Consider the following 27,512-nt stretch of genomic DNA (forward strand, 5'->3'; position numbering starts at 1 on the left):
TTGAAATGACAGAAACAGAACAACTCACAAAATTATTTATAAGTAATTACACCAAAAATTAAGTTGAAATCAAAGTTACATAAAAAATCAAACAATGAAAAAAAAACTTCAAAAAGATCAAAAGATGTTATTATGAAATAATATGATAAAATAATTATTAAATACCGGAATTAACAGTTCAATACATACCTACACGACACAAACAATAATCAAATTCCAACAATTACGTAAAATAATTAAATTACCTATCGAGTTGAATTATACAGTAATTCGATGGGGAAAAAATCACACGCGACAATGCTAATCTATTTTTTAATCTTACTTTCTCTGTAGAGGCCATATTTCGATTACCAGCTGTGTAGTAAAAATAAAATACTGAATAAAATATGTTTCACTTCAACTGTACAATGAACAATAATTTTAAATAAAGACAACAAAAATTACTTTAAAATTCAAGTAGGTAACTAAAACCATACTAAAAATATACAGTCATTATGAGATTGAGACTTGAAGAGACTAGAACAAAAACGCATTTCTTTCGAAATTAAGACGTATTTTGTTTCTGAATTCCGAATTTCAGGATTCATACATTAACCTTTGGTAATGAGGTAGCACTTCCCAGGTAGGAACATGTAGACTAAATTCCAATGCAACAACAACGGCGAATTCTAAAGCTAAGAGATCTTTACGATTTATACGAAAGACAGATTCCAATTTCTGCGAACATTTTAGTACAATTGATTAACAAAGGATACAAGGAAATACCTAACTCATTAATGAAATAGACATCACCTCAAAAAGTAATTTCAGTGCATTTCCTTTAGTATCGTTCATCTTAGCTGATAATAGTAAACAAACCGCAGCACAAAGTTTTCTGTTTGCTTTATGAATAACATTACGCAAAATCAGTTTCTCAAAGTAAACGTAAGCTTGAGCAACTGTCAACAAATTGATACAACCTTCTGTTTTGCCAATTTTTTTCATCTCTCTTTTTAAACTGGAAATAGAAAAATATTAGAAAACGAACGAACTAATTTTAACCTACATACGAAATTCAAGTAGGTATCAAATTACCTTCGTAATTTACTCAATGTAAGTTGTATCTGAGGAAATTTCTCCTTGAATTTTTCATTCAATTCCTTTTTTAGTTCAGATCGTCTAACGTAATCAATTACAGATGCCTTTAAAAAAAAAAAGAAAAGTCTGATTTTACGGAATTCCATCTTTAAAAGTGAAAATAGGTAACGCATATTATTTACTCTATAAGATGGAAAAGTCAAAACTGTTCTGTGTTTCCCGGACATCAGTTCAGGATCATCTAATAAGAAAGGCGAGTAAGGAGGTTGGCAGGAGCTTCCATAACCGAATTCTTCCCAGTCATTTGCTAAGTGAAATGAAATAGGCTTAAATTAAGGAAATAATTACAAAATATATGTTATAATGAGCTTCAGTATTTACCTCTATATTCTGAAAAAGGAGGAGACGATGAAGTTACTGGGTGAAATTTCGTCGAGACACCTAAATCAACAGACATGCACCTAAAACAGGAACATAAAATAAGCGCATTGAAAATCTCATCATTGTTTTTTAAATCTAAATACTCGAGGTTACATTAACTCCATAATCGAAAATCGTAATAAAAATACAATAAAGATATTTTCAACTTACCGCGAAATGTGGTAATTTTTTGAGGAATGGTCTTGAACCATTTCGGTAATTTCTTGACTAGCAATTTCTTTTGGTTCGTGAGAAGACGATGATGAAGGATTGAGTAATTGTTTATATGAAATCATCTATTGAAAAAAAAAATGCACGTGGAATAACGAAAATTTCAAATTTTGGAGATTAAATGAACATCTAACTTGTTCGTCTTGATATTTTTCCAGACCAAGAAGAAGAAATGGATCCAAAGTATCGATAAAAGAAGATAGAGGGCGAGATCCAGACAGATTTCTGCGTCTGCCGGTAGTTTCCTTTTTGGTTTCTCCTTTGCTAAAAATAAAATAGTACATTCAAGCGCGATGAAAAACAAATTACAAATTTTTATGGTTCATCAGTACAACTACCTTTTGATTTTTTTGTAAGGCAGAAATGAAAAAACGTAAAATGGAGTTTTTGTTGCGGGCGACAGCAGCATAATACGTTCGTTTTTGCAGCACCTCAGGTTATTAATATTGGCAACTTTTATTTCTTTCAGTTTATACAATCTGGGATCAAAATCGCTTCTCAGTTTTCCACTTCCTGTAAGATGAAAATTTTCATTTTTGAATACACCTTCGATAACTTAGACAAGCATGAAACATCATATCGTTGAGTTCTTACCCGATGCAATACTTTCTGTACTACTGAATGATAATGGAGGTAGGATTTCTTCAACTCCTGAGATTTTTTTCTGTTTGAAATCTCTCTGCTTGCCAAAATCACTATTTCCAGTATTACTTCTGCAAAAAATAAGTGAAATATTTCTTTACAGACAGACCGAATATTGGTTATGCTCTATTATTCAACAAAAATGCGATTAAAAATACAATGATACGTCAGACGATTCAAATTAAAATACGATAAATAGCACAAAAAGAAGGAAAAATATAAAAACCTCTCTCTGAACGGTGTGTACGAAGGTTTAGTAAATTCCAAATCAAAAAATTTTGAGGAAGCAACTTCTTCGATAACATTTTCATTATTCATTTTCATATTGCTACTGTTTCTTATTGAATAGTTGTTTTGCCATTCTCCTTTCTCACCATCTGTTCGCGAAATGAAATCCGAGCATTTATGTTTTTGTGATGCACCGCCATCCAATGATATGCTAGTTAAAAAGTTGAGCGCAGCGGTTCGACGTTTTGATGCAGGTTTTTTAGAAGCACGAGACATCTCGAAATTTGATTATAGATTAATCAGGAATCTAAACTCGAACTAGATATGAAGGTACGATAAGAAAGAAAGAACACTCAAATTGTACAACAATTCGCCACACACTTCGAAATTATGGCTGTAAAGTGATGGTTGAAAATACTTGCAATTTTTCCACTGATTTGATTTTTAATTGAAATGTTATCACTTTTCACAATCGACGATAACCTTTTATAAACAAGAAAAAATTCGCTATTATCACGAACGTCCCAAAAAGTCGAGCTTCGAGCTTTCGGAAAACTCGCAAAATTTTCATTTTCTGCGAAATGTTCAATGTTGGCTGAATAGAGAAACACCCAGAAAGGTTTTGATAAGAACTTGTTATCAATTTCTTCGACTCCAAACAAGAGTTGATTTCTCGCCGTCTGAATTTGATTTAATTCTGGATCACTTGGGATCAAAGATCAAGTTTGGTCTTCCATCTCAATAATTTATTGAAAGTTTTGTATTTTATCATAAAAGGTTACTTTACAAATGTACACATATCGATCTATGAAGTGGTGCTAGCGTTAATCCTTTTTTTTTACAACCTTCGTTTGGAACAAAATTTCGCACAAGGAAGTTTCTCAGAAAATATCAGGTAAATTGTAGTACACAATATGAATGATTGAATGACCCATGAGACTGAACATACGTGTTTTCTGAATTTATTTTATCTGAACGGAATTTCCTTTATTACAGATGCTGTCTCATATGAAGCAATGGATCAATGTTTCCAGACCAAGTCTCCGCCAAATTCATTCAAACTGTGTCCTGTTCGGTGAAAAATATGAATATGAAAAAGGAAAATTGACATCACATTCTTCATTTGGAAGAAGTGAGAGATTCCCGGATATCATGACGGGTGATATTTTTCAGTATCCCAAGTGGGATACAAGTTTTAAAGGCATGACAGTGGCCGCACGTTCGCTACTTCGAAAATATACTAGGAGTGATCAAGTTTACAATGTACGTCGTGTAGAAATTCTTGGTCCAGATTTAGCCGCTGCTCATTTTTTTACGAAAAGAGGTGGAATTGTTAAATTTATCGGTGAAAATATGGTTTTTGATAAAACACTATACAAAAGCTTACCTACGAGCAGGGATCCATCCTTTCATTTAGAAGCTATCAGCTTACCCAATTTCGACCTCTATTACGAAGGATTAGAAAATTTAAGAAATTTGCATCATTTGAAAGCGATTAGTTTTCGAGGAGTTGAACAATTCAATAATTGGTATTTGGATCGTTTGAGTTGTCTTGTACCTACTTTAGAATATTTGGATATCAGTTATTGTAACCGAGTAGATTTCAATGGGTTACATTGTTTGTATCGTTTAAGAAATCTCAAATGCTTAAACGTAGAAGGTGTTTCTGATTCTTTGCCATTTCGAGTGAATTGTTTAACATTAGAGTCTGAAAAACCAGATTTAGTCGTAGTAGGTCTCATAACTCGTCCTAAAGTTAAAAGTGCTTTTGATGATGAATGATAAAATACTCCGATCATTGTTACTTTTTTACTTTTACGATAAAATACAAATATATACCTTTGTAAGTATATTATTATATCAACAATACATTCTAAATGAGTTGTGGATAGTAAAAAAAGGAGAAATGAAATTCAAGATCAATCTTAAAAGTATAAAACGAATAATTGAATAGTAATGAAATTAATGTATTAATCTTAATTTGATTGTGTAATCAACACGAACGCTTATGCTAAGTTGTTATTTGTGAAATTTTGAAAATACCCCTTTATGGGAATAAAATTGTTTGTTACTAAACAAGATGTTTTCAAGTTGCTCTCTAACATACACGTTTTCTTATATCGACATTCCCAAAGATGACTGTTGAAATTCACATTTAATTTATAGTTTTTTCCACTGGGTGCTGCCAAAAAATGACAAGAATACTTATTCTTGATGCAGCACTCGATATTTTTCGGCTCATATCTAAAATATCGTTTAATATCCGTAAGTTTGATTCCAGCTAATTCTCTTATTATCCCTGTTATAAAAACATCATCAATCCAAAAGAAAGTTGCCGAATCAACGTGCTGTAGCATACGATTTATTGCTCCTGATTTCGCTATATACATCCAGCCTGACAAAAACGATGGATACGTATTTTTTGCATATTCTTCTTCGGTGACGTACCATTTATTGCTAATATCCCTTATTGGTTTCATATCCGTGATAATATGACCCATTAAATGAAAATGATTTTTGAATTGATTGATGATATTAAATAAAACGTAGAAGTTGATCACAATATCATCGTCCATTTTAACAACGTATTTCGCGCTGGCACAGTGATCCCTTGACCACTTTAAACCCATATAGTGCTTATAAGTCAAATTCCTGTAAGCTTCTGTAAAATTTCCTTGAATAATATCGTTGAACTGAATAAATTCCTTTTGAATGGTGATTTGATTTTCTAGGGTATTTTCTTGCGCTAGAAGAAATATCAACTGAACGTTGTATTGACGGAATAAATCTCTGGGATAAGATTGTCGAATGGCTGTTCTCGCTGATTCATTCAAAACATGCGAAGTAATGAGTATTAAGATTCGTGGTTTTTTATACATACATACATCAGTACTGAGGAGGTACTCGACCGATGTAAATGGCAAAAATTTCAATTTCGCTTTTGTTAAATGGTTAGTGTTTCTACTGAGCGATATACTTTTGAAGAATATTAAACATCCAGCCGTCACCAAAAATAACAACATTACTTTATATTTTTTCTTCACGTATCCCATTGTGTATCAATTTCTCAAGCTGATTTCACTGCATACTGATGCTGAATGAATTTAAATTAATGAGTGTTACATTGAGAATTTCAAATAAGTACATGGAGATGTAAAATTTCCAAATCCAGACATTTTTCAGAAAATACTTCAGCGGAACTGTACGATCAATAAAGACATTTCCCAGGAAATTTATCCTATCTTCTCTTCCAGACTGATCATTATTCTCAATTTTTTTTCTCGAAATTTTAAATTAAAAGAATAATGAATTTGATTTTCATAATGGAAAAATTTCAAAAAAATCTAATTTTCAAAAAATTGGAAAATTTCATAATTGATAAGCTGATAAGAAAAGAAAACAAAAACAACACCAAAAAATAGGTTACCGTACTTGAAACAATGCCATGTTTTTCACTAAAAATTGAAACAAAAATCACCCGAAACCGTAATAAAACAGTAAAAATTGCGTATTTACGTGTAAATTTCTGTAATTACCTGAATATTTTTTTTCGATTGGCGTCAAACTACATAAAATTGACGAGGCATTATGAAAAATTGAATTACGGTCGACGCGAAAACGTTACATTTTTTTTGTTCTCATTCTCACTCTCTCTCGTTGACTACCTCGTCTGTTTCCATTATTAATAATTACGTTTTGGTTCTTTTTAATTCGAGAAAGTGTTGATTTTTGCGTTTTATTTCGTTTAAATATTCATTTTGTTGTGTCTCGTATCAACTATCATCGTTATTAACTAACCGCCAGCTCATACCGAGTCGTTTTCGTAAAATTTGGTAAGTAAATCGATGACTAAATGAAGTAATTGTATAACAACTGTTGCAGCAGTTTGACAACGTTTTTCATGTCTTATTCTCTCCTAAGGTGGAATTTCTGATAGAATATCCCATTCTATGTTTCCTTATTCTTCATGTCTTCATTTCCACTCATTCAAACGATCCATGTCACACCGTCATCAGAGTCATTAGCGTTGTTAAACCGTAAACATTTTTTGCGGTGGCACGTCCCACGTTTGAGTAATTACAAACCTTTTTTGTTCCCTAGGTTCATTGGAAGATTTGAATTAATATTTCTCATTATGACTTCTACCAGTTTCAACGTTGGAATGTCCATGGATCGTTCCAGTAGCAAGTGAGTGCTCCGTTCTGTTTTCAATTATCTTTGTAAAGTTACGATGCTGCATTGAACCGCATAATAGGTGATGAAAACAATCATAATATTGCTTGAAAAACAATGATTGTTGAGTGTTTCCGTTACTATGTGTATTCAGTGTTTATCGTCAAGATTTTCGTGTTTGAAATAGTCGGAATTTCTTGTGTTTTAGTTCGTCACTGATGAATGTTTAGGTTAGGCTAAACTTCGTCATATGTTCTAATTCAGTTAATGGTCTGTAATACATCAGCTTAATGCTTCTAGAAGAATGCTTTATCGAATCGTTGAATAAATTAACAAGGAAACGAATATATTATTCAATTCATTGTTTGTATTATTCAACTTGTAACACACTCAGCTGAAATGAATTTCTTTCATCTATTCGGTTCAATGCTGTTAGATGAAGTTTCCATTCAAGTTTCATCTTGCACATATTGTACAGTATATATATCTGATATTCATGTAGTGATGTATGAATACTTTATCTGTTGACATTATTTTTTTACTACAATATTCCTTCGTTCGCGAAATATCTAATCAACCCACTCGTGTCATTGCCTTTCGTGTAGGTTTTTCGTGTTTTATAATTTTTTCTCCGGCACCTGCAACGAAGGAGAATACCATCTAACGTACATGTTTGTAATGGGTGTTTCTACTACGTTGAATTTCAGGATATTGAAGAACTTGCTTCTATCACGACCGTTTACTTTTTATTTTTTATCAGGGAAGAAAAATGCTGCTTTTACATATTAATTTTTGTTTCATACCGGATTAATTTTCGTCAGTTTTTTAATTGTTTACGAATTGTAGTAATCATATTTAATTGGCCGGTCATTGTCGACTTGATAATTTGGTGAAAATAAGAAACGAAGTTGATACATGTCAAATGTTGGAACATTTTAAAAATTAAAATTAGTATAAATTTGAGGTAAGAAATGATAATTTCAGTCCAAATTACCTCCTTAGTTAACTTGAAACATAGTGTTACAACCTGTGTAAAATTTAATCAGCAATTTTTGGTAATTTGGGCGTATTTTCGAGTTAATAATAGGTATTAAGTACTTGGTTGCAATCGGAAATTAAGTTTTATGACGGAAATACTTCCTGAGCATGAAGATTCGCCTGTCATATTTCTTCTTTTGAAACTAACGCTGCTTGATATACATACGTGGTAATGCTCTTTAATTTTATTCAATGGCTTTTTTGTCGATACAAAACATAGAATTGTTATTGTGATGATAAATAATTATCTCGTAGATTATTATATATCATGGTTGAAATGTTATCAATTCTACATTGACTGTATTGTCATCAACTTGTCAACTCGATTTTTTTCTTCTTTAGTTTGCTAACAGACTGAATATTATTCTCAATACGCCATCCAAAGTTCTTTTCGTTAACGTGTATCGCGTATGAAATTAATTAATGGGATAAAGTACAATTTTGCAAATTCTCCAGTTTGATGCAGCTCGTTAAAAGCTAATTCATTAAACGTGCGTAGTCTTTATAAAGGGTATAGTTTCCTGTGCACGACTGACCGGAGTGAACTGGAGTTCGAAAACCGAAATATTTGTCGTGGTCATTGTTTTGGTCATCGCCCTTTATGATATTTTGCCCAAAGATATATAAGTTATAATAATGAAGTATTATGTATTCAACGAACGTCCTTACCTAGTCGTTCTTTTGTAGCCAGTGTTTGTGAGTTCTGATAATGATTTCTAAATCTTTGTTTACTTTCACGGATATTCGCTTTAATTCGCTTACCTCGTAGACGGTTTTCTCAGCGCCGCCGCTTAAAAATTGAAATTTCATATCGAACCAGAGGAATAGTGGAGGGTTAATTTAGATGGGTATCTGAAGTGAAAAGCTTTCGGTGTTTGGTCATCGTACCTATGTATATGTGCATCGAATTTACTGATTGGAACACCTCGTATAACTGTAAAATTCTATTTACACGTCAGTATATGTTCATTGTTCGATTCACGAGCATTTTCGAATTAGAAAATGTATTACTCTCGGTGAGACTAATTCGTCCTTCACGCATTCTTATTCCTTCTTTTTTTTTGTCATATTTAATCGCATATAATAGTTTTGGTGCTGTAGTTTAGAGTACCTACGTATAAAATTATAATAGTGTTTCTTCTTCTAACGTTTATTACGCCGAAATTAAATTCTCTCGAAGAAATTTTCAAATTTCGCTCTTGGTTGAATTATTTATCTACATTTTTTTTTTTTTTTTTTTTTTCGTTTTACGATACTGGCCCGCGGATGTGAATATGAATTCAGCGATAAGTTATCCCGATGAAAAAACAATTTTAAATGCAAGTAGCCTATAGGTTAATGTATCGTTCTTGAAAAGAAGTAATAATAAAAAGTACAATTTGAATAACCAAATTAAAAATGTGCAGTGTGCAGTACGGTTAACGATAAACGTTACTCTCCGGGTTGTAATTATTATTATTAGTATGTGCACCAAGAAGTATTGGTTATGAACCATGTCTGTGACGTAGGTCGACGACCTTTTAGAGGCTCTATGTTCCTCTACTTCGGGTTAAATTTAGTTACTTCAAAGTCCAGTGTAAACAAATTGAGTACATGGGTTGAGCTCTTCAGACTCGGTTTTATGATTGCTGACAACAACCACGAGTGGAAATTCGTAATAATCGTGTCGTCGAGTGACGACAACGTCGTTTATTTCTGGAGCATTTCAAAGGTACTGACAAAGTTGTCGTGTTTTAGAGTTGGAAAGGTGACAAAATTTCGAATGACTTTCGTATTCAAAGTCGCAGTTTCTCTGTTGAAATTTTCATAGTAGCTATCAAAGACATTTTGATCTCTATAGTTGAATAGTGAAATTTTCAATCAGATGATTGGTTTTTTTTTAGTGCTCTATGTCAGACAGTGAATCAAACTGAAATTGATTAGATTGAACGAAACGTAGGCAAATAATTTTATTATTTAATTTGGTAAGTCAACTGATTTTGACTTATAATCATTAGAATTGTTATTATGTATTTTCTAGTATTTAAAAGCTCATAAATTGAAGGTTGGGAAAGTTCCTCAATTTTTCTGTGGAAATTTTCCAAAGTCACTGTAAGGGAGGCATCAAGAAATATGTCTTTCCATATTTGAGGTGAAATCACTTCGTTTCTTTAAAAATTTTGTTTGATATCACGTCAATAAACTCTAATAATAATACTCCATTTATATATAGATAGAACTCGCAATTTTCGGCCAAGTTATCTGGAAATTTTACAATAATTTTCGTGTTTTCATATTGCAAACAAATCTAACGACCAAATAATCCATTAAAACAACCTATGAAAGTACACATATAACATAAATTTTTCGCTAAATTTACAAATTTACGATCCTTCGTTGAAAACCCGACCAAACCACGACGAAAGTAAATTTCAAACGGTAATAAAGAAAAAATTTTCATAGTTTTATTGACCTATCGCGTGCGTCAGGCGTAGGATAAACAGGCGGCGTACTCCTCCTGCCTCGATGATTTTTCCAAATGTCATAAAATCTTGCCTAATTACGTATCTTTTTCGTATCTAGCGATCGCTACGTGTATTTTAAATTTGCGCAATTACCCGACAAAACATCGAATTTAAATATGCATCAGTCCGTGAAATATACGTATACATTGGACGTTAATGGCTGTAAAATTCTTAGCTGCTTCGAATGTAACTATCTGATATTTGAATCGTGATCCACGTCAATCAAATTGTTTCTTTCGCAACATTTTACACCAGTATAAACAATTCAATTCCAGTAGATGGTATTTTTCGATGCATATGTCTATGTTCTACTGCAGGAAATGTACCCACGCAGTCGACATCATGCCGCTTATCTGAAATCTAACGCGAATGAAAAGCCAATTATCGAATCAGTAGCTTAAAATTGATCGTTAAATTTACTTCCTCCTATTTAAAGAAGGCAAATTTATTGCCGGATTCGACGACAAGTTCAGAAAAAAAATACATCAACGGCAAAAGTAAACAAGCTAAGGTAATTAATCGGCCAGTGATTTTATTGACCTACAATAAATGCAAAACGATCGCTCAATGATTGGCGGAAACGACTTAAAAGACTCAAAGTGTAGCAACTCGAACCCCGTTATACGATTTATCGATATGAGATTTTAGTACCATGAAAGTGGCGATATTTTCACCTCGAGCGAATTTCCTTAAATGATTTTGCAAACGAATGAATCGCGAAATTATAATTTTTATAGCGAAATACGTACATATATTCGTTTTCCAGCTCGTCTAACGATAAGTGTAAAATACGAGTACATCATAACCTCATTACAAAGTTATAGGGTTTTCCTCGATATTAAGCACTAGAGAGGGTGGAAGTTTTTTTCTAAAAGCTGTATAAAATGTGCATTTTTTTCAAAATGATATGTATTTCACGATAGTTTTGTCAAGTAGTTGTTTTTTCATTTTGAAAGTTTTGAAACTCCCTTCCCTTCATCTTCCCTGAAAAGTTTTGTGTTCAGAAAGCTTGAAAAAATTAATCAACTTGCAAATGTAAAGAGTTGCCATTTCTTAGTCCGTCTCGATATATCTGAAAAACAGAGTCTTTTTGAAAATACCCTCATCACACTCTTATTGATGAGTATTTTTTAGTCAGAAATTTTGGTGGTTTTCATTTTTTTCGTACGACCCTTCATTTTTTCCTAAAATTGAATTATTCTTGCTTAGAAAAATTCAAATTTTTGATCACTTCTCGATAACTGATTTTTGAAAAAAATGGAGGGAAACAAAATTGTTGAAAAAAATTTCCAACAATAGATTGTGATTCGTTCTTTTCTAAAAATCCTTGTTTTGAGGTGATTATTTTGAACAAAAATTGCAGAGTGAACTGGAATGGTTGTTTTCAATTGAAAGTACGAATTTTTTCAAATTTATTTTCACCTTAACGAAATCGATTTTCAGGTAAAACGAATAGTCTACGAAAAAAATTTTAAGGTTTGAAATTTCTCACCTGTATGGACTAATTCAGTGCATATTCTAGGAGATTTTGAGGAAAATACAATAATATTGAGATCTGTAATTCTCTCAGAATTTTTTTTTCGATTCACGAAAGAAAGTCGAAGGAAAGTACGTACGTCTACGTCTTTGTACGTGGCAATCTTACAGGTGTATGAAAATTGATAGTATCCCTGGAAGTACTTGTATATTATCACCGGGCAATCCGTTATTTGAAAAATAAATAGTTAGATCACGTAGTAAACGTAGAAGAAGGTAACTGTGATTTCGTCTATAGGTGGTAGGTCTGGACACTAGGTACACTACTATAAATAAACATATACGTATACATAATCCGTATACAACCTCCAAATTAATGAGCATCGCTTCTCTTTCGTATCTGTTTTATTAATTTTTCCCGCGTAGCGTCTGCAGAACGGTATAGTGTACTCTATAGAAAGAAGAAATGATATAGGCATGCATTACGAATTATGGATAATGATACGGTCGTATCGAACGAAAACCGTTAAGTTATGGATTGACGCGATGGAACAAAAGAATGAAATAAATGAAGAAAAACGTATTCTCTGGGTTTTGTTTAATGAAATCGTCGCCTATACACAGACAGAGGCAACAGTTTGAGAGAGATATGGATATGGATGCGGCAGAACTTAAAAAAACGGAGAGAAATATATGAAAAACGTGTATTATGGTCGAGGCGTCTTCGTCGTCGTCGGTGCGTATGGACAATCAAACACGATGTCTGTGAACATAAGTGCGAAAGTTTTTGCACGTCGTAATGCAAATTTGCTCGATTAATTGAATTTATATACCTACTTGCGAACGAGACAACGCGACCGAATAATCATCTACGTGCTACCTTCGAGTTACAGTTACAGACTCTGGAAACGTGTTGACTTTTGCGACATTTCCAGATGTAGGTATCTCTGACGATGCGTATACAAGGCGTATACAAGGTGTCCAGTTAGAATTAGTAAAGAACAGTGTGAGGTGAGAGACCTTGTGGAGATCAATGTGATAGATACTTAGGGTAAGAAATATCCAAAAGTCAAATAGGTTCTGCGAGTCGTGCAAGTAGTGAAATAGTTCGACATTTGACGAAAAGGTGCTGAGAAGTATTAGAGTTCATGAATTATATTCTTACATCTAGCTTTTCAGAAATGGGAAGGGGGGAGGTGAAAATTTGAAAACCTCTCCGAAATGTTAAAAGATCGTTCTTGAGGAAATAAGACATGGCCTTGAAAAGATCTCAAAATCTGCATGTGTGTTTTGAGGAGACTGAAAGAAGGTGAACTTAATGGATCAGTGTGCTGAAGGATTTTCAGAAATTTTGGCAGAAACTTACAACTTGCCCGTAGTCTCTTTTCGGTTCGATCTCAGATCACGTGAAATACCTATACATTTTTGTCTATATAGTCATCCTGGGACACTCTGTATTTTCGTTTCAAAAAAAAAAAAAAAAAAAAGATAAAATTAATTGAAATTTTTTTTTAGTTTTGACATTTGTCGTGTACAAATTGGCGCGAGCTAAATTGAAGAAAAATTGTCAACACGTCAGTTTTTTTTTACGATTTAAGCGAGAGATTTAACTTAATCGTGATTTTGTCATTTGACCTGTGGTTCTGGTTGCCCTGTTGTACGCTGCGCTGCGCTGGGAAGAAAGGATGAAAGCTAATGGTTTTCGACGATATTGTAGTATGTTTTGTTTCGCGTTAATTTTCTTTTAACGAGCGTATTTTTATTGTATATAAAGATTTAGTTAACGGGTATGCACTGGTACCGATGGTGTGCGATTTTTACCACAAATCGGGGTCGTTTCCACGTTAAATTATGTAAATTTACAATTTACACCGTCGTAATACGCGCGAACAAAAGCTGAGGAATTTGGGTTGTTGTAACGTCTCCCTCCCTCACTCTCTCTCTCTCTCTCGCTACTGATTTTAAGCCATAGCATTTGCACGTTGAAAAATCGCTATTCATGACCTGCCTTAAGTACTGTGACCTTATTCGTATGTATACCTAAAGGTAATACATGCTAGGATATTTTTCATCTTTTCTTGTAGGTATCTGGTTTTCTAGGTAAATGTTATAATATCATTAATATTCCGATGGTATTTGATAGGGAAGAAAAATTTGTCGAGATTTATATATTTCGAGAATTTACCAAGACGATGATGGTTTTTTTTTTCGGTCGTTGTTATAAAGCTTATTATTGTCGAGCGAGTAATTACTTATGGTACTCGTACTATAACGTTACAACCTTGTGATGTTGTCGGTGGAGACGAACTATTCAGAAGACGGTAATGATTCGAAATGCTGTAATGAGATTTTAATTTTACCTTTATTTATCGGTAGAAAGTCCACTATTTGAAACGTGACGAAAACCGGAGGCATCCGCATAGCATGGCGATTTATAAAAAGATCTTTAATACGTATTTATTTCCTTAGCCTTAATACCGCAGTCATGAAGCATCGATGTCGAGGTTTTTCTCTCGTCTTTTTTTTTCTTCTTCACTCTCGATCGCGCTTTGATCGTTCTTCTTCGGACTGCAAAGTAAATACGTTCCTTATATACCGAGCTTAAGGTATACATATCTGGGTACCTAGTACCTACTCATTTTATATACATAATTTCGAAATTAAGTGGTTTTTGAATTTGCTTATTCTATCTATATCTGACTGCGTCGGGTTGAATTTCAATGTACTTCGGTATTGTATTGAAATAAGTAGAAAGTTATACGACGACAACGATGGTTTCTGGCATCACCGTGTTCGGTGTGATGGTTCATTGACAGTTGGAAATTTTTGGATTTCCTCTTCACGCATGATTACTATTGACAGTGAAATGAATGACAGGTTAAATGAGTGAAGATGAGGGACAGAGTGGCAGGGAAGTCGCGGTGAAACAGTGTACTTCTGTCTGGAATGATCTGTGGTGGTGTACCGAGGTGAAGTGCGGATGTAGATGAAAAGTTGCGGATGGTGCGTGTTTTGCTCCGTATACCCAGTGAACTAGCTTTTTGTTGGTCGACGTTGGATTGGATTAGTTTTATTTCGAGTGTGGATTTGTGAGTAGGTGTGGTGGTTTTAGGAAGAGCAAGCCACATTGTTTAAGGGTTTTGTATTCATATTCATGGTTTGAAAATTGCTTCGATGAATTTCGATAGTTTGATTTCAGTTGGATTGTGGATGTTTGGCGGTTTTAATCGATTATTCGAATGCTTTCGTAATTAAATTTGTTCATCTTTCAACACGATATCTGTTTTCTCGATCATTTTTCGAATTGCGATTTTTTTTTTCAGAATCTATTCGTAGCTCCTTCAATTTTTGTAAGTTTCATTTTTTAAGATTCAAATTGTGTAATCTTACTTTTACTTCCTCTTAATTCTTACAGAATTTTGAAAAATTTTCAAGTTCTCTTTGAAAACAGGAAATTTTTACCGAAGCAATTTTCAACTTAAATAAAAAATTGGCTTGAAAAATTGTCAATCCCCCTTTGTTTTGCTTTTTCGTAATGAAATGCCTCATCATGATAAAAAATCCATTTCAATTTTTTTCTTCGTTAATTGTCCTTTGCCCCTTCCATTTTGGAGATAGGCAATACCTTCACCTGATGTATTTTTCTGGTGGTATAGGAATCCATCCAGATCTCGAGATGGATCACTCATTTTCTAGACACCATATGCAAGCCCCCTTTGAAATTTGGTACGTATTCGCGTAACTGGTTACCTAGACTATTACGTTTACGTAATTGGAAAAAGAAGTCTAATAAATGAGATATGTAATATGTGGTAAAGCTTTCGACTAGGAATCTACCCCTTTTCAGTTCGTGGTACGTTGAACTTTAGCGTAGGAAAACTTATAAGTAATGAAAATTATTCTAAAATAACCAACGTCCGTATTTAGGGCCGAGTTTCACGGCTATAAAGTAATTAGTGGGTGTTTGCTACGAGGTACCTTTCTCTAAGTGCTGGTACGCGTTCTTGTGTATCGACGATGGGTGATTTAGAAGATGCATAAGTGCATTGTACATATATCCTATTTTATTTTATTTTTTTCAATGACCTTTCTACGGCGAGAAGAGAAGAGGGAGGGGTGGGGAGGTTATCGGATGAGTTTTGTCTCTGCTTTACATTCTAATAACGACGTATCTTGCGTGCGAGTGTATAATAAATAGTACGCGAGTACATTACTCGCAGCGAGATGAAATTTTCGCGCGAGATGCGTGAAATACGTTGTAATTTCGCATTTGTAACGGTGTGTGGTTCGGGTTCGGTTTCTTGGGCTTGTAAATTTGATAAACGTGTAGACAATAGAATGAAGAGGGCGGTTCAATCGTGAAGTGAATCGTGCGTCCGTTGGGTCGTCGGAATTAAGAGAGAATGTGTGTAATTTGTATTGTCGATTCTTGGACTATCCATCGAGGCGCAGATGAAGGGAGGAGTAACATGGAATTGATGTACGTAGGTTTCGTGTGTTGAACGTGTAAATCGTCGTACTGTTGTATATAGATTTAAGTACCTATACTCGTAATTGAAATAAAATGAAAATTTGAGATTTGCGAATCTCGAAAGAAGCATACTGCACGTGTATCGGTATCGGCATTTGCTTTCTATAATCAAACAGGCGATCACGCGTTGAAGCTGAAGGAAAAGTCGCTGCAGCCGGCCACCGATCACTCGATCAATTCGAGCTCAGCCGGACCGATTGACCAAACACAATGCGGAATCGTGTAGCTTGAGGATTCGAAACGATAATAGGAATGCGGTATATTAAACCCTTTTTAAAATGTGAATCACGTTAAAAAAACGCCATTGTTCTTGCCGGGTTATTATTCGGAAGCAGCTATGTATAGGTACTAGGTAGAGGGAAAATAACCAGCGCGATTTTGTCGGTAATACGAGATCTTTATGTATTCACGGTGTCGATCGGTAATATTTCCTCTATCCAGTAACGCGGGGAAATCGTACAAGTTTTTAAAAGCCGGATGTACCGAGTACGATGAAACGTTATCGTTATAGATTTCCATTCGTATTAGCCGCAAGAGGTGGTAATTTTCACCCCGAATCCGTACGGTTTTCCAGGTTCGTTTGTGGGTGTCCGGGGAAAATGGTCGAATTAGGAAATTTAACCATTTCCTTAGGGATAATAAAACGTGTTGAATTATCTGGATGATTTACAGTAGCCAATTCGGGGTTCTGCTCATTGGTTAGTTCTTTCTAAATTAGGCAGATTAGCGTAAAAATAAGCTTACTGTAAGGTTGATGGTTGATTTTTTTTCCTTAAATTTTTGGTCTATGCTCAAGTAAGAAATTGCCTTTAGTTTGGTGACTTTAAATTGTGCATCGAGGTTTAAATCCAGGGGCCAACTTCAAAAGGATTTTCCAAAATGATGAATTTTTAAAATTTATGAAAAATTTGCGAATGAATGTCATATCTTTACCTATTCTGAGGAAAAATTCAGAACTCTGACCTAAAATAGCTTGCAAAAATACATCACCAGTCGGAATTTCAGGTACATACTATGCTAAAGTTCATTTTTCGATTTTCGGTTCACTTTCATGCTAAAAATGGAAAAAATTCAAAATTTCAACTAATTGACCCACAAAGCAGAAATTTGGCACTTACTAAGGCAGATCGATATGACATTTTGTGGGAAATTGGAGGGGGGATTTAATGAAAAGTTTGGGAGGGGGGTTCTCAAAGTCAAATAATAACGCAAAAAAAAATCAAAAAAAATTTTTTTTGATTCGTAAATTTCAAAATTTGAAACCCCGGTAGAAAAATGATTGTTCAAGTTATGTATCTAAAATTTTTCCTACAGTCTTTCGAGGTCTCCACAATCTTGAATTTATTTGAAATTGTGTCAAAATTCATTTTTTTTCTTCCCATTCCGAGAATTTAGAATAATGAGATGCGAGGAAAAATTGCTGTAAATGGTATTTGTGGGGCAAAAATTTGAATATTATTGTCATCCTGATTAGAATTCGCAAAAATTTGAAAATTCACCGGTTTTAAAAGTTCTGAACTTTTTAGAGGAAATTTCACGTTCGTATCATAAACTTGAAAGTATTCATCAAGTCCTTTCACCGTCATTTTTCAGTTTTCTTTCCCTCCCTTCATAAATGCATTTCTATTATCAACATTTTATTCGAGTAGTTTGTCTCGAACTGGTGTCTTGATTTGACGAATGACGAAGTATAAAAATTCGCAACTTGCAGACGATTCGTGTTGCACAATTGTATTCTTTCTGCTTGATCATCTCATAGATATGATAAATTCTTTGTCGAAAGATCTATTCAGAGTGAGAACAGATTGACAACGATCATTCGGCTAGTTTTTTATTACTCATAGAGATGCTGGTTGAAATCAAAACCATTATGATTCATCTTGGTAATGCATACAAATAATACCAAGCGTACCGAAACGCGTAATCTTCGCGATTAAAAAAAAACTTTTCAATGAACCTTGAACGAAATGTAATTGCAATTTACTGCAGTACACGCTGCCGCTTGGTACATTATACATATGTACGTAGTACGTACAATGTTTTAAGCACTCGCGGTAATTGTCCTATAATCTGTGTATCATCAAAAATATTTCGTGGTATTATGATGGTACCTTGAGCTGGGAAATTGTTTACTACGAAATGTGTCGTGATTCAATATTTCGGCATGTTTTAGCATTAAAGAAAAGAAAGAAAGAAATTAGTAGATTTGTGTTTTTGTTCTATGTTCCATTATGTACCATGTACGAAAAAGAAATAACTTTGGAAAAATGTTATTACCATAAAACACGTTATGTATTTTGACATGTGAGAGTGTATCTGTTTCTGTATATAGGTTTAGGTATTACTTTTATAGCTTGATCGTATAAACTGATTAAAGGTGAAATTAAAAACAAAATTCCGTTTGATAGATTTTGATTTCTGACGGGTACGGGTGCGATTGGTTGTTATAATCTGTGTGAATTCAATTTATTAAATTGAACGCACGTTTTGCATTGTAGGCTACGTACATATACGTAAGATTTATCGAGTCGAATACCAATATGTGGAAAAGAGGCGCTGCATTTTTGAAATAGACCAATATTTTACCGCGAGTTTGTATTTATCGCTGAAATGTACGAACTACGAAGCGAACATAACGCATCCATATAATACGACTGTTTGGCAAAAAAGCTGAACTTTTACTTCCGTGTCGAGAAATACTAATGTAAAAGAATGCGGTGCATTATCGGGAAAAATACGTATACCCTGTGTACTATTTTATAGAAATTGTTCAACCGTATTGTATACCACTGACCAAATTAAACGTCCTTATCTTGATCACGCTCTATGTATACTTTGCGTACCCGATTTCATGTATTATCAGCTATATCGGCGGCCACCAGGTTCCATAATTAACGACTACAAGTTGTTATAATTTTAGACTCAACTCGTTGCTTATGTTACTGAGTGCGAATGGTTAATTTATTAGATTTTAGCTAGAAATATGTTAGCCTGCCTATGTTTTGAGCGATGTTATGATTTAGAATTTTGCGCCAGAATTGTGTTTTGAAAAAGTTGATGTTTGAGATTGCTACCTTCGAGTCGTGATAATTGGTAGGTTCTTATGCTAGTCCCCTGTGGATTGTAGTGGTCTGGTTATTGAAAATTAATTTTTTATGTTTCGATATTTTTGCATTTTTATTTGAAGTTGAGCAAGTCATGGGCCTTCTAGTATTTATTTTGGTTTCAGAATTTTCCTTGATTCAGATTGAGGAGTTTGTGTGGATTCACTCCTACCAACATTAGGATATTTTAGGAAGAATTTTTCCAATTTTTTCGATAGTGTTGTCATTAAGCTCCAAAAAGAAAATTTTATTTGTCATAAAATAATTATGGCCAAATTTATGAATTATTTGAAGAAAAAAATCATATAATCAGACAAGAGTTCATTTTTGTAAACTAGTCAAGATTTAAAGGAAAAAAGGGAGCACATTTGAAAAATGGTCTAAAACTTGGTAATTCATTTTTTTTGGGTGTTGAGGAAGGGTGAGGTCTGAGAAATCACTGTGCTCAATTTTTCACGAGTTTCTTTTGTTGTACTCTGTAGATGAAAATATGTATGATATCTTGTTCTTCGCCTTCCTGTCTCATGAAGTTCTGCGAGAAAGAATATTTTTGTAATCACGTGTCATGTTAGTAGTAGGTATCAAAGTCGATCTTTCGTAACAAGTTTTTCTAAAATATTTTTTTTTTTCGTTTCAAAGCTGATAAATTAATTCAAATATTTTTCAAAAAATTGTAAAAAATTAGAAATTTTATTGTCATTTTTAAAAAATTCATCGTGCTAAATACTTGATGAGTGGTCGTAAATTTCGCTCAAGAACATCTGAAGTAAAACATTTCTCAATTTAAAAATATCAACCAAACAAAATGTTTGGATTTTTGAAAATCTCTCTTTTCAAATTAGAGGTCCTCTCGTTCCTGTCAGTTAAAGCGTAAAATAAACACAGGTTCAAGTTTGAAAATTTTTCTGAATTTTTCTCAGTGCGAGGAAAATAGGAGGGAGATTCCCACAGGTTGCAAAAAAATCTACGCATTTTCAAAAAAAGTTGAAAATTTTTCATTTTTGAAATTCGATGATCACTTTGTAATCGTATGTGCGGTGTTTAAAATTACTAAAGTCAAAATCACTAGTAAAACAAAAATCTATTGTTTTTTTTTTTCGCAGAAAAGTAAGAGTACCTAAAAACTAGTTTTCGAGTTTTCTTTCCTGGTTCGGGGGGGGGGCATTTTTTAGAAAAATGAATTTTTCAAAATTAAAAATGGTGATTTTTTTTTTTTTTATCAAATTCGAATGATTTTTGTTCTGATCGAATTTTCTTTTGAAAAAAAGATGACCTCTTGAACTCGAAGTATTTCGATAATAATTTTCAATTCACAACACGTGTTTTAAAAAAACACTAATTTCTTCGCAGTGTTACCACGTTCTTAGTCTGATGAAATCAAACGATTCGTCACGTCTTTATGATTTTTTCTCGAAGTAATGATGGCTACACTGTGTGCATAGCAGCCCCTTCGATGATCCATCATACTATCGTTCTCATTATTTTATGGCTTGGTGATTTGTGTGTAACTCTACATGCCTATAAAACCGATGCAGTATTACTTTGGTGTTTCGCTTGCATCGCGGTATTCGGATTCGGCAGTTTAGGAACGTTCGGTGTTCATTGTTGTGCGTGCTGTGCAGTTACTTGAGGCAGCCGCTGTTCGTGGTTTTATTATATTTTTCAGTTTGTGTCGAGCGTCGTATTCGTAAAGTAAACTACATTTCTACCTTCCTCGATCGTAATATTGTGAAACTCGGACGTGGTTTTTTAATAAATTTTTTTGTTCCGTTTGATCTTCCATCAGGTATTTTTAAGGGTGTTTTTTCATTCACAAATGGCTACTTACGCAGCTTACAGACATATTGAATTAGATAAGGTCGGAGCCGGCAAAAAAAGGTAATGTAAATTTAACGGGATTTTCTTTGGTGGATGTATCAGTTGTTCTAACCAACGTGGTTGTCAAGAGTTTTGAATGCCAAGAGGGCGAGTTCTATTGAGAGAATCAAACCGGTTCATCGGATGCGAATTACCATGGAAAACACATGTTTGGAATATCATCACACGTGCTTCTTCGGTTTCGTCGAAAAAGCGCTAATTTTTGCAAATACGTGCGTTAATTTTTTTCTCATCGAGAAGAAAATTGGATTATCGACGAATGGTAAAAAATGTGGTATTTTACGTGGTCATTGCTACCTGCCTACCGTTCCAGAGTTGTCGATGTGTATATTTTTTTCATAAAATATTACTTATTTTTCGAAGGGTTGAAATTACATACTTCGTTGAAAATTGTACCTACTCAATGAGAGGTCTTTATATTTAACACCTGCTTGTTCATTATTCGCCCCTGTTTCCATTTCGTAATATCCACATTATACGATAGCTTGAAGTGGTTTATTTCATGTTTTTAAAAAGGTGTACAAAATGCTTATATTGCTTACCTATTTTTTTTTTTATGTGCTTTTTGTTACTTTTAAGTACGTACATTATCATTTTAGCGAAAACACGATTTCGCTGATTTTTTTACCTGAAAGAACGTAAATTCGTGGTGCGTGAAAAGATAACGTTTGTTATCACATTTGCATAGCGGTAGGTTTTAATTCGCGGTAAAAGTATGTTCTATTTTGGTACCTATTCGACCCAGTTTGGGTGATTTTTTTGATGTGACCGTGACGTTTCTTTGATTGAATCTTCCTTAGGTACGATTCTGGTTTCATTTTCTAATAGCTATAGGCTCTTATCAGGTATCTGGGAAATAATCGACTAGGAAAAAAGGTAGTTAACGTGGAAAAAAAAGTCGGTGGTGATAAAGTACGTTGAACTATTCGTGCGAATGCCAGGGGTCTAAAAAATATCGAACTTTTACTCGTATTTCTCGAATCACCTGTTTATGAGTTTTCTGGTTGGAAAATTATTTTTTTCGAGATTTGGTTTGGGTTAATTTTTTAGACACGAGTGATCTTGTTAAATGAGCTGGGCAGATTTTGTTTTCCTTCAATTTTTCAGATTTCATTTTTGACTGGTGTGAGCTCCCAGTCGAAAAATTATATTTCGTTCAAAATTCATCGCAACTCAAAAGAATTTAAAATATTTTTTTTTGTGAAAAATTCACTTTTCTAAAAAAAACTCGTCTCCTCCCCTCCGTACTTCGACAGAAAACTCGAAAACTAATCTTCTGTTGAAAGGCACGAAAAATACCTCAAATTATTATTCTATAAAATGACTCTTACTTTCTAGCGAAAAAAAATTACAGGAAATGGTATATTTTCTAATGAAAACGATTGTTTTTTCTGTAAAATGTACAGATTAGGTGAGAAACGTTTAGTCATTTTCTTGGTAGATAAACGATTTATTCTAGTACTGTAATTTTCTTGCTCGTACAAATGACGTATACCTACTTGAATTGAAAATGAAAAAAAAAAATAAGGCGGGAAAACCTGTTGATAATGGATAAAATTATCGTTTAAGTAATGTAGTTGGGCTAAAGGTGTACAAACAAATTGAAACGTTATCTTATTAGAAGTGAAAAAATCACTGGGTTGTCGGCGAGTATTTTTATAAATTCGATTCATTATCATATTATGGTGAAAGTTTTAGCCGGCGAGAAGAAAATGCCGAAGAGAGTGAAAAAGGAGCAATTACGATAATCGATGATGGGCAATATGATAAATATGTATAAATACGACTTTGAAATAAGAAAAAAAAATATTATAAAACGGTATTTTTATTACGTTTCGATAATACAACGATGTTTAGGCACATGCAAGTGGATTTTTTTTGTATCGACTTAGTTTCCGGTTTTGATCGAATGGTGAACTTGGCCCTGTATTATATTCAAGTATAAATCGTTGATAGGTACGTGTACAAATTTAGAAATTGGAGCGTGATTGTTTTAGGCGATTTAATTTAGGCCTTTTTTTCATCTTTCAATGGTACGAGATTTGGTATAGGTAGAAGTGTTAACAACTCGTTTAATGGTTTCACGGCTTGTTTTCTTCACCCCGTAGAGGTTTTTTTTCTCCTTTTCTGTAGACACGTTTGTAAATTACATGCTAATGATGGAGCGTTTAATTATTATTGATGGGAAAACACGTAAACGGTTTGTTAACGAGAACATGTATTGGAAGAGTGAAATGCTCGCTGTGCACGCGTTCGGCACCAGGGAGGGTGGTATTTTTAAAATTTAATAAGCCTAGATACACGCTGGTCAGCGGTGTGTTTGATTAGGAACGGCTCTTCACGAAGAATAATTAATTTCTTGGCAATTGCTCGCCGTGGTAACTGAATGAAATTATCGTTAAAAACGTATTAATGAGTCATTATCGACGGAAAAACTAATTCGACTGTGTTTATAATAATTTCACCGTATTACGAGTATAAACGCGTGGAAAAATATGCTGGCTCAGGGTGGTATTTCTTTTGCTCGCGGTTTGTAGTGTTGACTTGTGTATACATAACATCAGCATTGTGTACACTCCACGTGTTAACAGGAAGATACGAGTGTATCAGTCGATTTATTCGTTTTTTTTTCAACCTAATTCGTTACCGTATACTTAGTTGAAGAGCATTTTATATTCGAAGAACTGATGACTGACGTGTGCTGAGCGTGAAAAGTGTATCGATGAGTTTTTCACGAGTTTGAAAAAGTTTACGTAGAGTTATACAAAAATGAAAACAGAAATGAAACTTTCCTGCGTTTTGAATACACGTATCCGTATAACTCGAAGAAACGACCTTAAATTTTAATGTGGTAATTGTGTGACGATTTTTTTTCACATTATTTATTAACGAGGATTAATAACTATTAATTTTTCTCCGATATTCGTCTATTAAATGCATTTTTTTCCCTCGTATATACGTAAAGACCTCCAAAAAACTAGCGGAAAGTTGAAAAATTATCGAAGAACACGCGAAAATGTACTTTTTGTTACTGGCGAGACATACGGATTTTTTTTTTGACGAACGCACGTTCGGCGGCAATTTTTTTTTGTAAAAAAATTGTATTAGTAGTATGAAATTATGCGTAACCTGGCCAATAAATTACGAGAATGAAATTTGATTTTCGTGTTTGAATAAAAATTTACGAGTAACGAGGATGAGTTAGTGAATTTTTTGAGCTCGTTGATTTTAGATTGATTTCGTGGTGAGGAATATTTAGAGGTATTTTTTTTTTAGATTTTGGAAATAGAGTGGGTTGGAATTGAATTAATATGTGCGTGAAATGAGCCTTTGACATGAAAAACGGTACGAAAATGTAATAATTTGAACGTTTATTGAATTTTTTTCTGACGTGTGGATTTGCTTTGTCGTGTTTTCTTCGTGAAGTTTGATTAATTTAGGATTTTTAAAAAAATGTACACAGGTGAAAAAAATTGAAGTTTTAAAATATCCCAAAATCATTAAAACCATTCAAAAGACGAAAATGGAGGATTTTTTTGATCCATGGAAACTGTATGAAATTTTAGTTGACTATATCGAATTATTGTTTTTTGGAAAAGAATGCTGCCGCCATTGCCTTTGCACTAAAATTATGTCATTATAGTCATTATAGATAGTATTATAATTTTCAGTTTTAAAATTTGAGAGGGACGTTTCAGGAATACAATGAAGAATAGAAGTGCTAAACAAAATTGCGAAAAAAGGTGTAAAGTTTGGCTTTTGCAAATGTTCTGTATTCAGAAAATTATTATTTCTGTCAAGATATTATGTGGTTTTGTGTTGTTTTTCATCTTCTAAAACGATTCTTTCGAAGTAATTTTTCAAAAGGAACTTCTCGAACTGGCAACCATCAATTTTATTTGGCTACGTTTTTCCACAGTTAGAAATCGAATGTACTCGTATTTCGCATTGAAATTTTTATTCACCAATATTTGAACATTTTTGAGTTTAAATTGTGAAACTTTTAGATACTTATATTATTTTTTCGATAAGTATAAAGCATTCAATGAAAAATTTTTCAACTTGGCATTTTGACTTTTCGACTTTAAGGTGACTTTAGACCACGTTTCTTTCGTAAAATTTCCACTAAATTTGAAAAAATTCATTGCTCTACGATCATTTTATTCCTCTGCAATTTTGTAAGGCTTTCAGGTTTTTCCAAAAATTTATTTTTTGTGGTGGAAAAATTGAAAGAAACTCAAATTCCTAATTAGGAACAGTCAATTTGAGTTCAAGTTCTAATTTTTGCTCAAAATATTTCAGAAAAAATTAATCGTATTGTGCTGGTGTAAAATTGATGCTCTACTATTTTGCTCTCTTCAGATTTTTCGTGAGGTCCTTAGTTTTTGTGATCATGAATTCGATTTTTTTTTGTTTGAAAAAAAGTAAGATCCTACGAAAAAAAAATGAAAAGAACTAAACATTGTAGAGCATTGAATTTTTCCTCTGTGGAGTGAGTTTTGTATTTTCTAGAGCAGGGTTTTGGTTTCAAGAGATTTATTTTGAGCAAGAATTTGCAAGCTCAATTCTTTCAAAACAAGTATAGGTATTTCTTTATTGGAAAATGTTTCATGATATGTACGTTGAGGAGAGTGTAGAATGGGGAAGTTTATGGCTTTTGAATCATATCTGAGATATTTGTTTTTCTCACTTCGGTCTAATATTAATGATTCTCAAAACTTCAAACTCCATGTTCTCGTAATTTTTCGTCATCTTAGGTTCCGTTAAGCACCTATAATATTATATTCGTCCAAGTTATAATTTTTTCATCCGCGTAATGAATACTAAATCACGAACAGTTACCTAAAAAATCGATTGAAATACGACCTCCCTGATTGAAATTAATTTATCGGACAAAATAACGAGTATAAATGAATTATTCAAGTGGGCGTAATGACAGGGTTGAAAATTCGACTTGAAGTAAGTAGTATGTAAATTATCGTTTCACGATTTTTGTAAGTATACAACCGTCTTGTTGGTCATACGCGTGGATAGGTAAATTAAACCGATGATTTTACCCATAAAATGCAGCCTCGTTAAAATACGTGTACTATAAGCTTCTCGACTATGTATAGTGATATAAAACTGCAGTTTTTTTCGCTCGACTTTTTCTTCCTATAACGTGACGAGTGTTGCGGCTAAATTGCCAACTGATAACGTGGTATTTTATTAATAGCTAATTGATATTGTTATTTAAAGAGGCTCACGACCGCGTACATACTCGCAGATACATGTGTTCGGTCTCATTATTGCGACTTTGACCGTGAAATGCCGTCAACGTGGTGGCTAATTAGCTGGTTTTTTTCCTAATCATGATTTCATTACATTATGCTCGTTGCTCGCAAGTTGCAAACATTACTAACCTGATTTTTCTACTACATGTACGGAAGTCTTCCCCGTTGTGTTGTAGGTACTAAAGAAGAGAGATTTTTTGTCGTATTTCGGGGTGAATGCATTCGATATACGTGGAAGAACACGTGGTCGCGATGCAAGAGACTAGACGTTGTAGAATTGAAACCGTTCCAAAAATAAAGAACGTAATGAGTTGAAGTACCTGCGATGTGATAGGTGGTATTGTACGTGTCGGTTTTTTTCTCTCGAAGAGAATGCTGCACTTTTCGTACGTGAAATTTTTGGCTCGATATGCTGGATGAAGATTTACTTGGGTTGCATCGCATACTTACTTGCTATTTAATATTTTTCTTCAAAAGATATACGACTATGTGGATGATTTAATGGTGAAATCTATTGGCATAGATGTACCGTATATTGTACATACAAGTGTATACGCAAATTGTATAGTAACTTAGTCTTAAGATGGTAGTGGTGATACGGCTCTGTATCTATTTGATAATTACTTTCGATATGTATCTCCTCGTGTTGTACCAGTAGCGACAGTAAATATTTAACGGTGTGCTTAGTTTAGCACTGCAGACCTCCTGAAGCGTTTTCGTGATTTCTTTGTTACCAGTTTTTTTTCTCATTTTAATTTTGATTAATGTTTCGTTTTACGGTAGAGCACGCGGGTCCGCGTATGTTTATTACTCAGTCGCTCTGGAGAAATGAAAAGTCTCTCTTTGTAAGCTGGCCAAGCGATAGTGCCAACTCCAGCAAAGTATACTCATTACTTACTCTATGCCTAGTGCTGGACGTTTCGATCGAAAGTTTGAT

General features: G+C 33.7%; 5 protein-coding genes and 1 long non-coding RNA gene across 17 annotated transcripts in view; 4 read left to right on the forward strand and 2 right to left on the reverse strand.

Moving 5' to 3' along the window:
• Positions 1 to 21: 21 nt before the first annotated feature.
• LOC135831410 (CDK5 and ABL1 enzyme substrate 1) lies at positions 22 to 2,874 on the reverse strand. Its single transcript, XM_065343864.1, has 10 exons — positions 2,597 to 2,874; positions 2,323 to 2,441; positions 2,067 to 2,241; positions 1,863 to 1,992; positions 1,669 to 1,793; positions 1,459 to 1,538; positions 1,260 to 1,384; positions 1,075 to 1,181; positions 793 to 997; positions 22 to 717 (listed from the first exon to the last, which is right to left on the reverse strand). The coding sequence occupies exons 1-10, from the start codon at positions 2,872 to 2,874 to the stop codon at positions 577 to 579; spliced, it is 1,485 nt and encodes a 494-aa protein (XP_065199936.1). The 3' UTR covers positions 22 to 576.
• Positions 2,875 to 3,351: 477 nt separating this feature from the next.
• LOC135831412 (uncharacterized) lies at positions 3,352 to 3,687 on the forward strand. The gene is made up of 2 exons (XR_010556182.1): positions 3,352 to 3,493; positions 3,595 to 3,687. It is a non-coding gene; the product is annotated as an uncharacterized LOC135831412 (long non-coding RNA).
• A 63-nt stretch (positions 3,688 to 3,750) lies between these two features.
• On the forward strand, positions 3,751 to 4,380 carry LOC135834505 (uncharacterized). Its single transcript, XM_065348429.1, has one exon. The coding sequence runs from the start codon at positions 3,751 to 3,753 to the stop codon at positions 4,378 to 4,380; it is 630 nt and encodes a 209-aa protein (XP_065204501.1).
• LOC135831411 (beta-1,3-galactosyltransferase 5-like) lies at positions 3,971 to 5,965 on the reverse strand. The gene has a single exon (XM_065343865.1). The coding sequence runs from the start codon at positions 5,649 to 5,651 to the stop codon at positions 4,605 to 4,607; it is 1,047 nt and encodes a 348-aa protein (XP_065199937.1). The 5' UTR covers positions 5,652 to 5,965; the 3' UTR covers positions 3,971 to 4,604.
• A 240-nt stretch (positions 5,966 to 6,205) lies between these two features.
• LOC135831415 (craniofacial development protein 1) overlaps positions 6,206 to 27,512 on the forward strand; it is a 66,216-nt gene continuing 44,909 nt past the window's right edge. For 3 of the 12 annotated variants that reach the window (XM_065343873.1, XM_065343883.1, XM_065343874.1), the window contains exons 1-2: positions 6,209 to 6,431; positions 6,700 to 6,786. Coding sequence is in view for 1 of the 12 variants with exons in the window: in XM_065343885.1 (XP_065199957.1) it covers positions 6,734 to 6,786 (53 nt within the window). In the remaining 11 variants the exon portion in view is untranslated. Of the gene's footprint in view, positions 6,432 to 6,699; positions 6,787 to 9,607; positions 9,774 to 27,512 lie in introns of those variants that run through there. The other 9 variants (XM_065343882.1, XM_065343879.1, XM_065343876.1 and 6 more) reach the window with 8 other exon arrangements.
• Positions 20,915 to 27,512, forward strand: part of Jupiter (jupiter) — a 72,767-nt gene continuing 66,169 nt past the window's right edge. The window contains exons 1-2 of the mRNA XM_065343895.1: positions 20,915 to 21,116; positions 21,211 to 21,302. Coding sequence (XP_065199967.1) covers positions 21,241 to 21,302 — 62 coding nt within the window. The 5' untranslated portion in view covers positions 20,915 to 21,116; positions 21,211 to 21,240. The remainder of the gene's footprint in view (positions 21,117 to 21,210; positions 21,303 to 27,512) is intronic.

This window comes from Planococcus citri, chromosome 1 (assembly GCF_950023065.1).
Source record: "Planococcus citri chromosome 1, ihPlaCitr1.1, whole genome shotgun sequence".
In the NCBI taxonomy this organism is placed as follows: Eukaryota; Metazoa; Arthropoda; class Insecta; order Hemiptera; family Pseudococcidae; genus Planococcus; species Planococcus citri.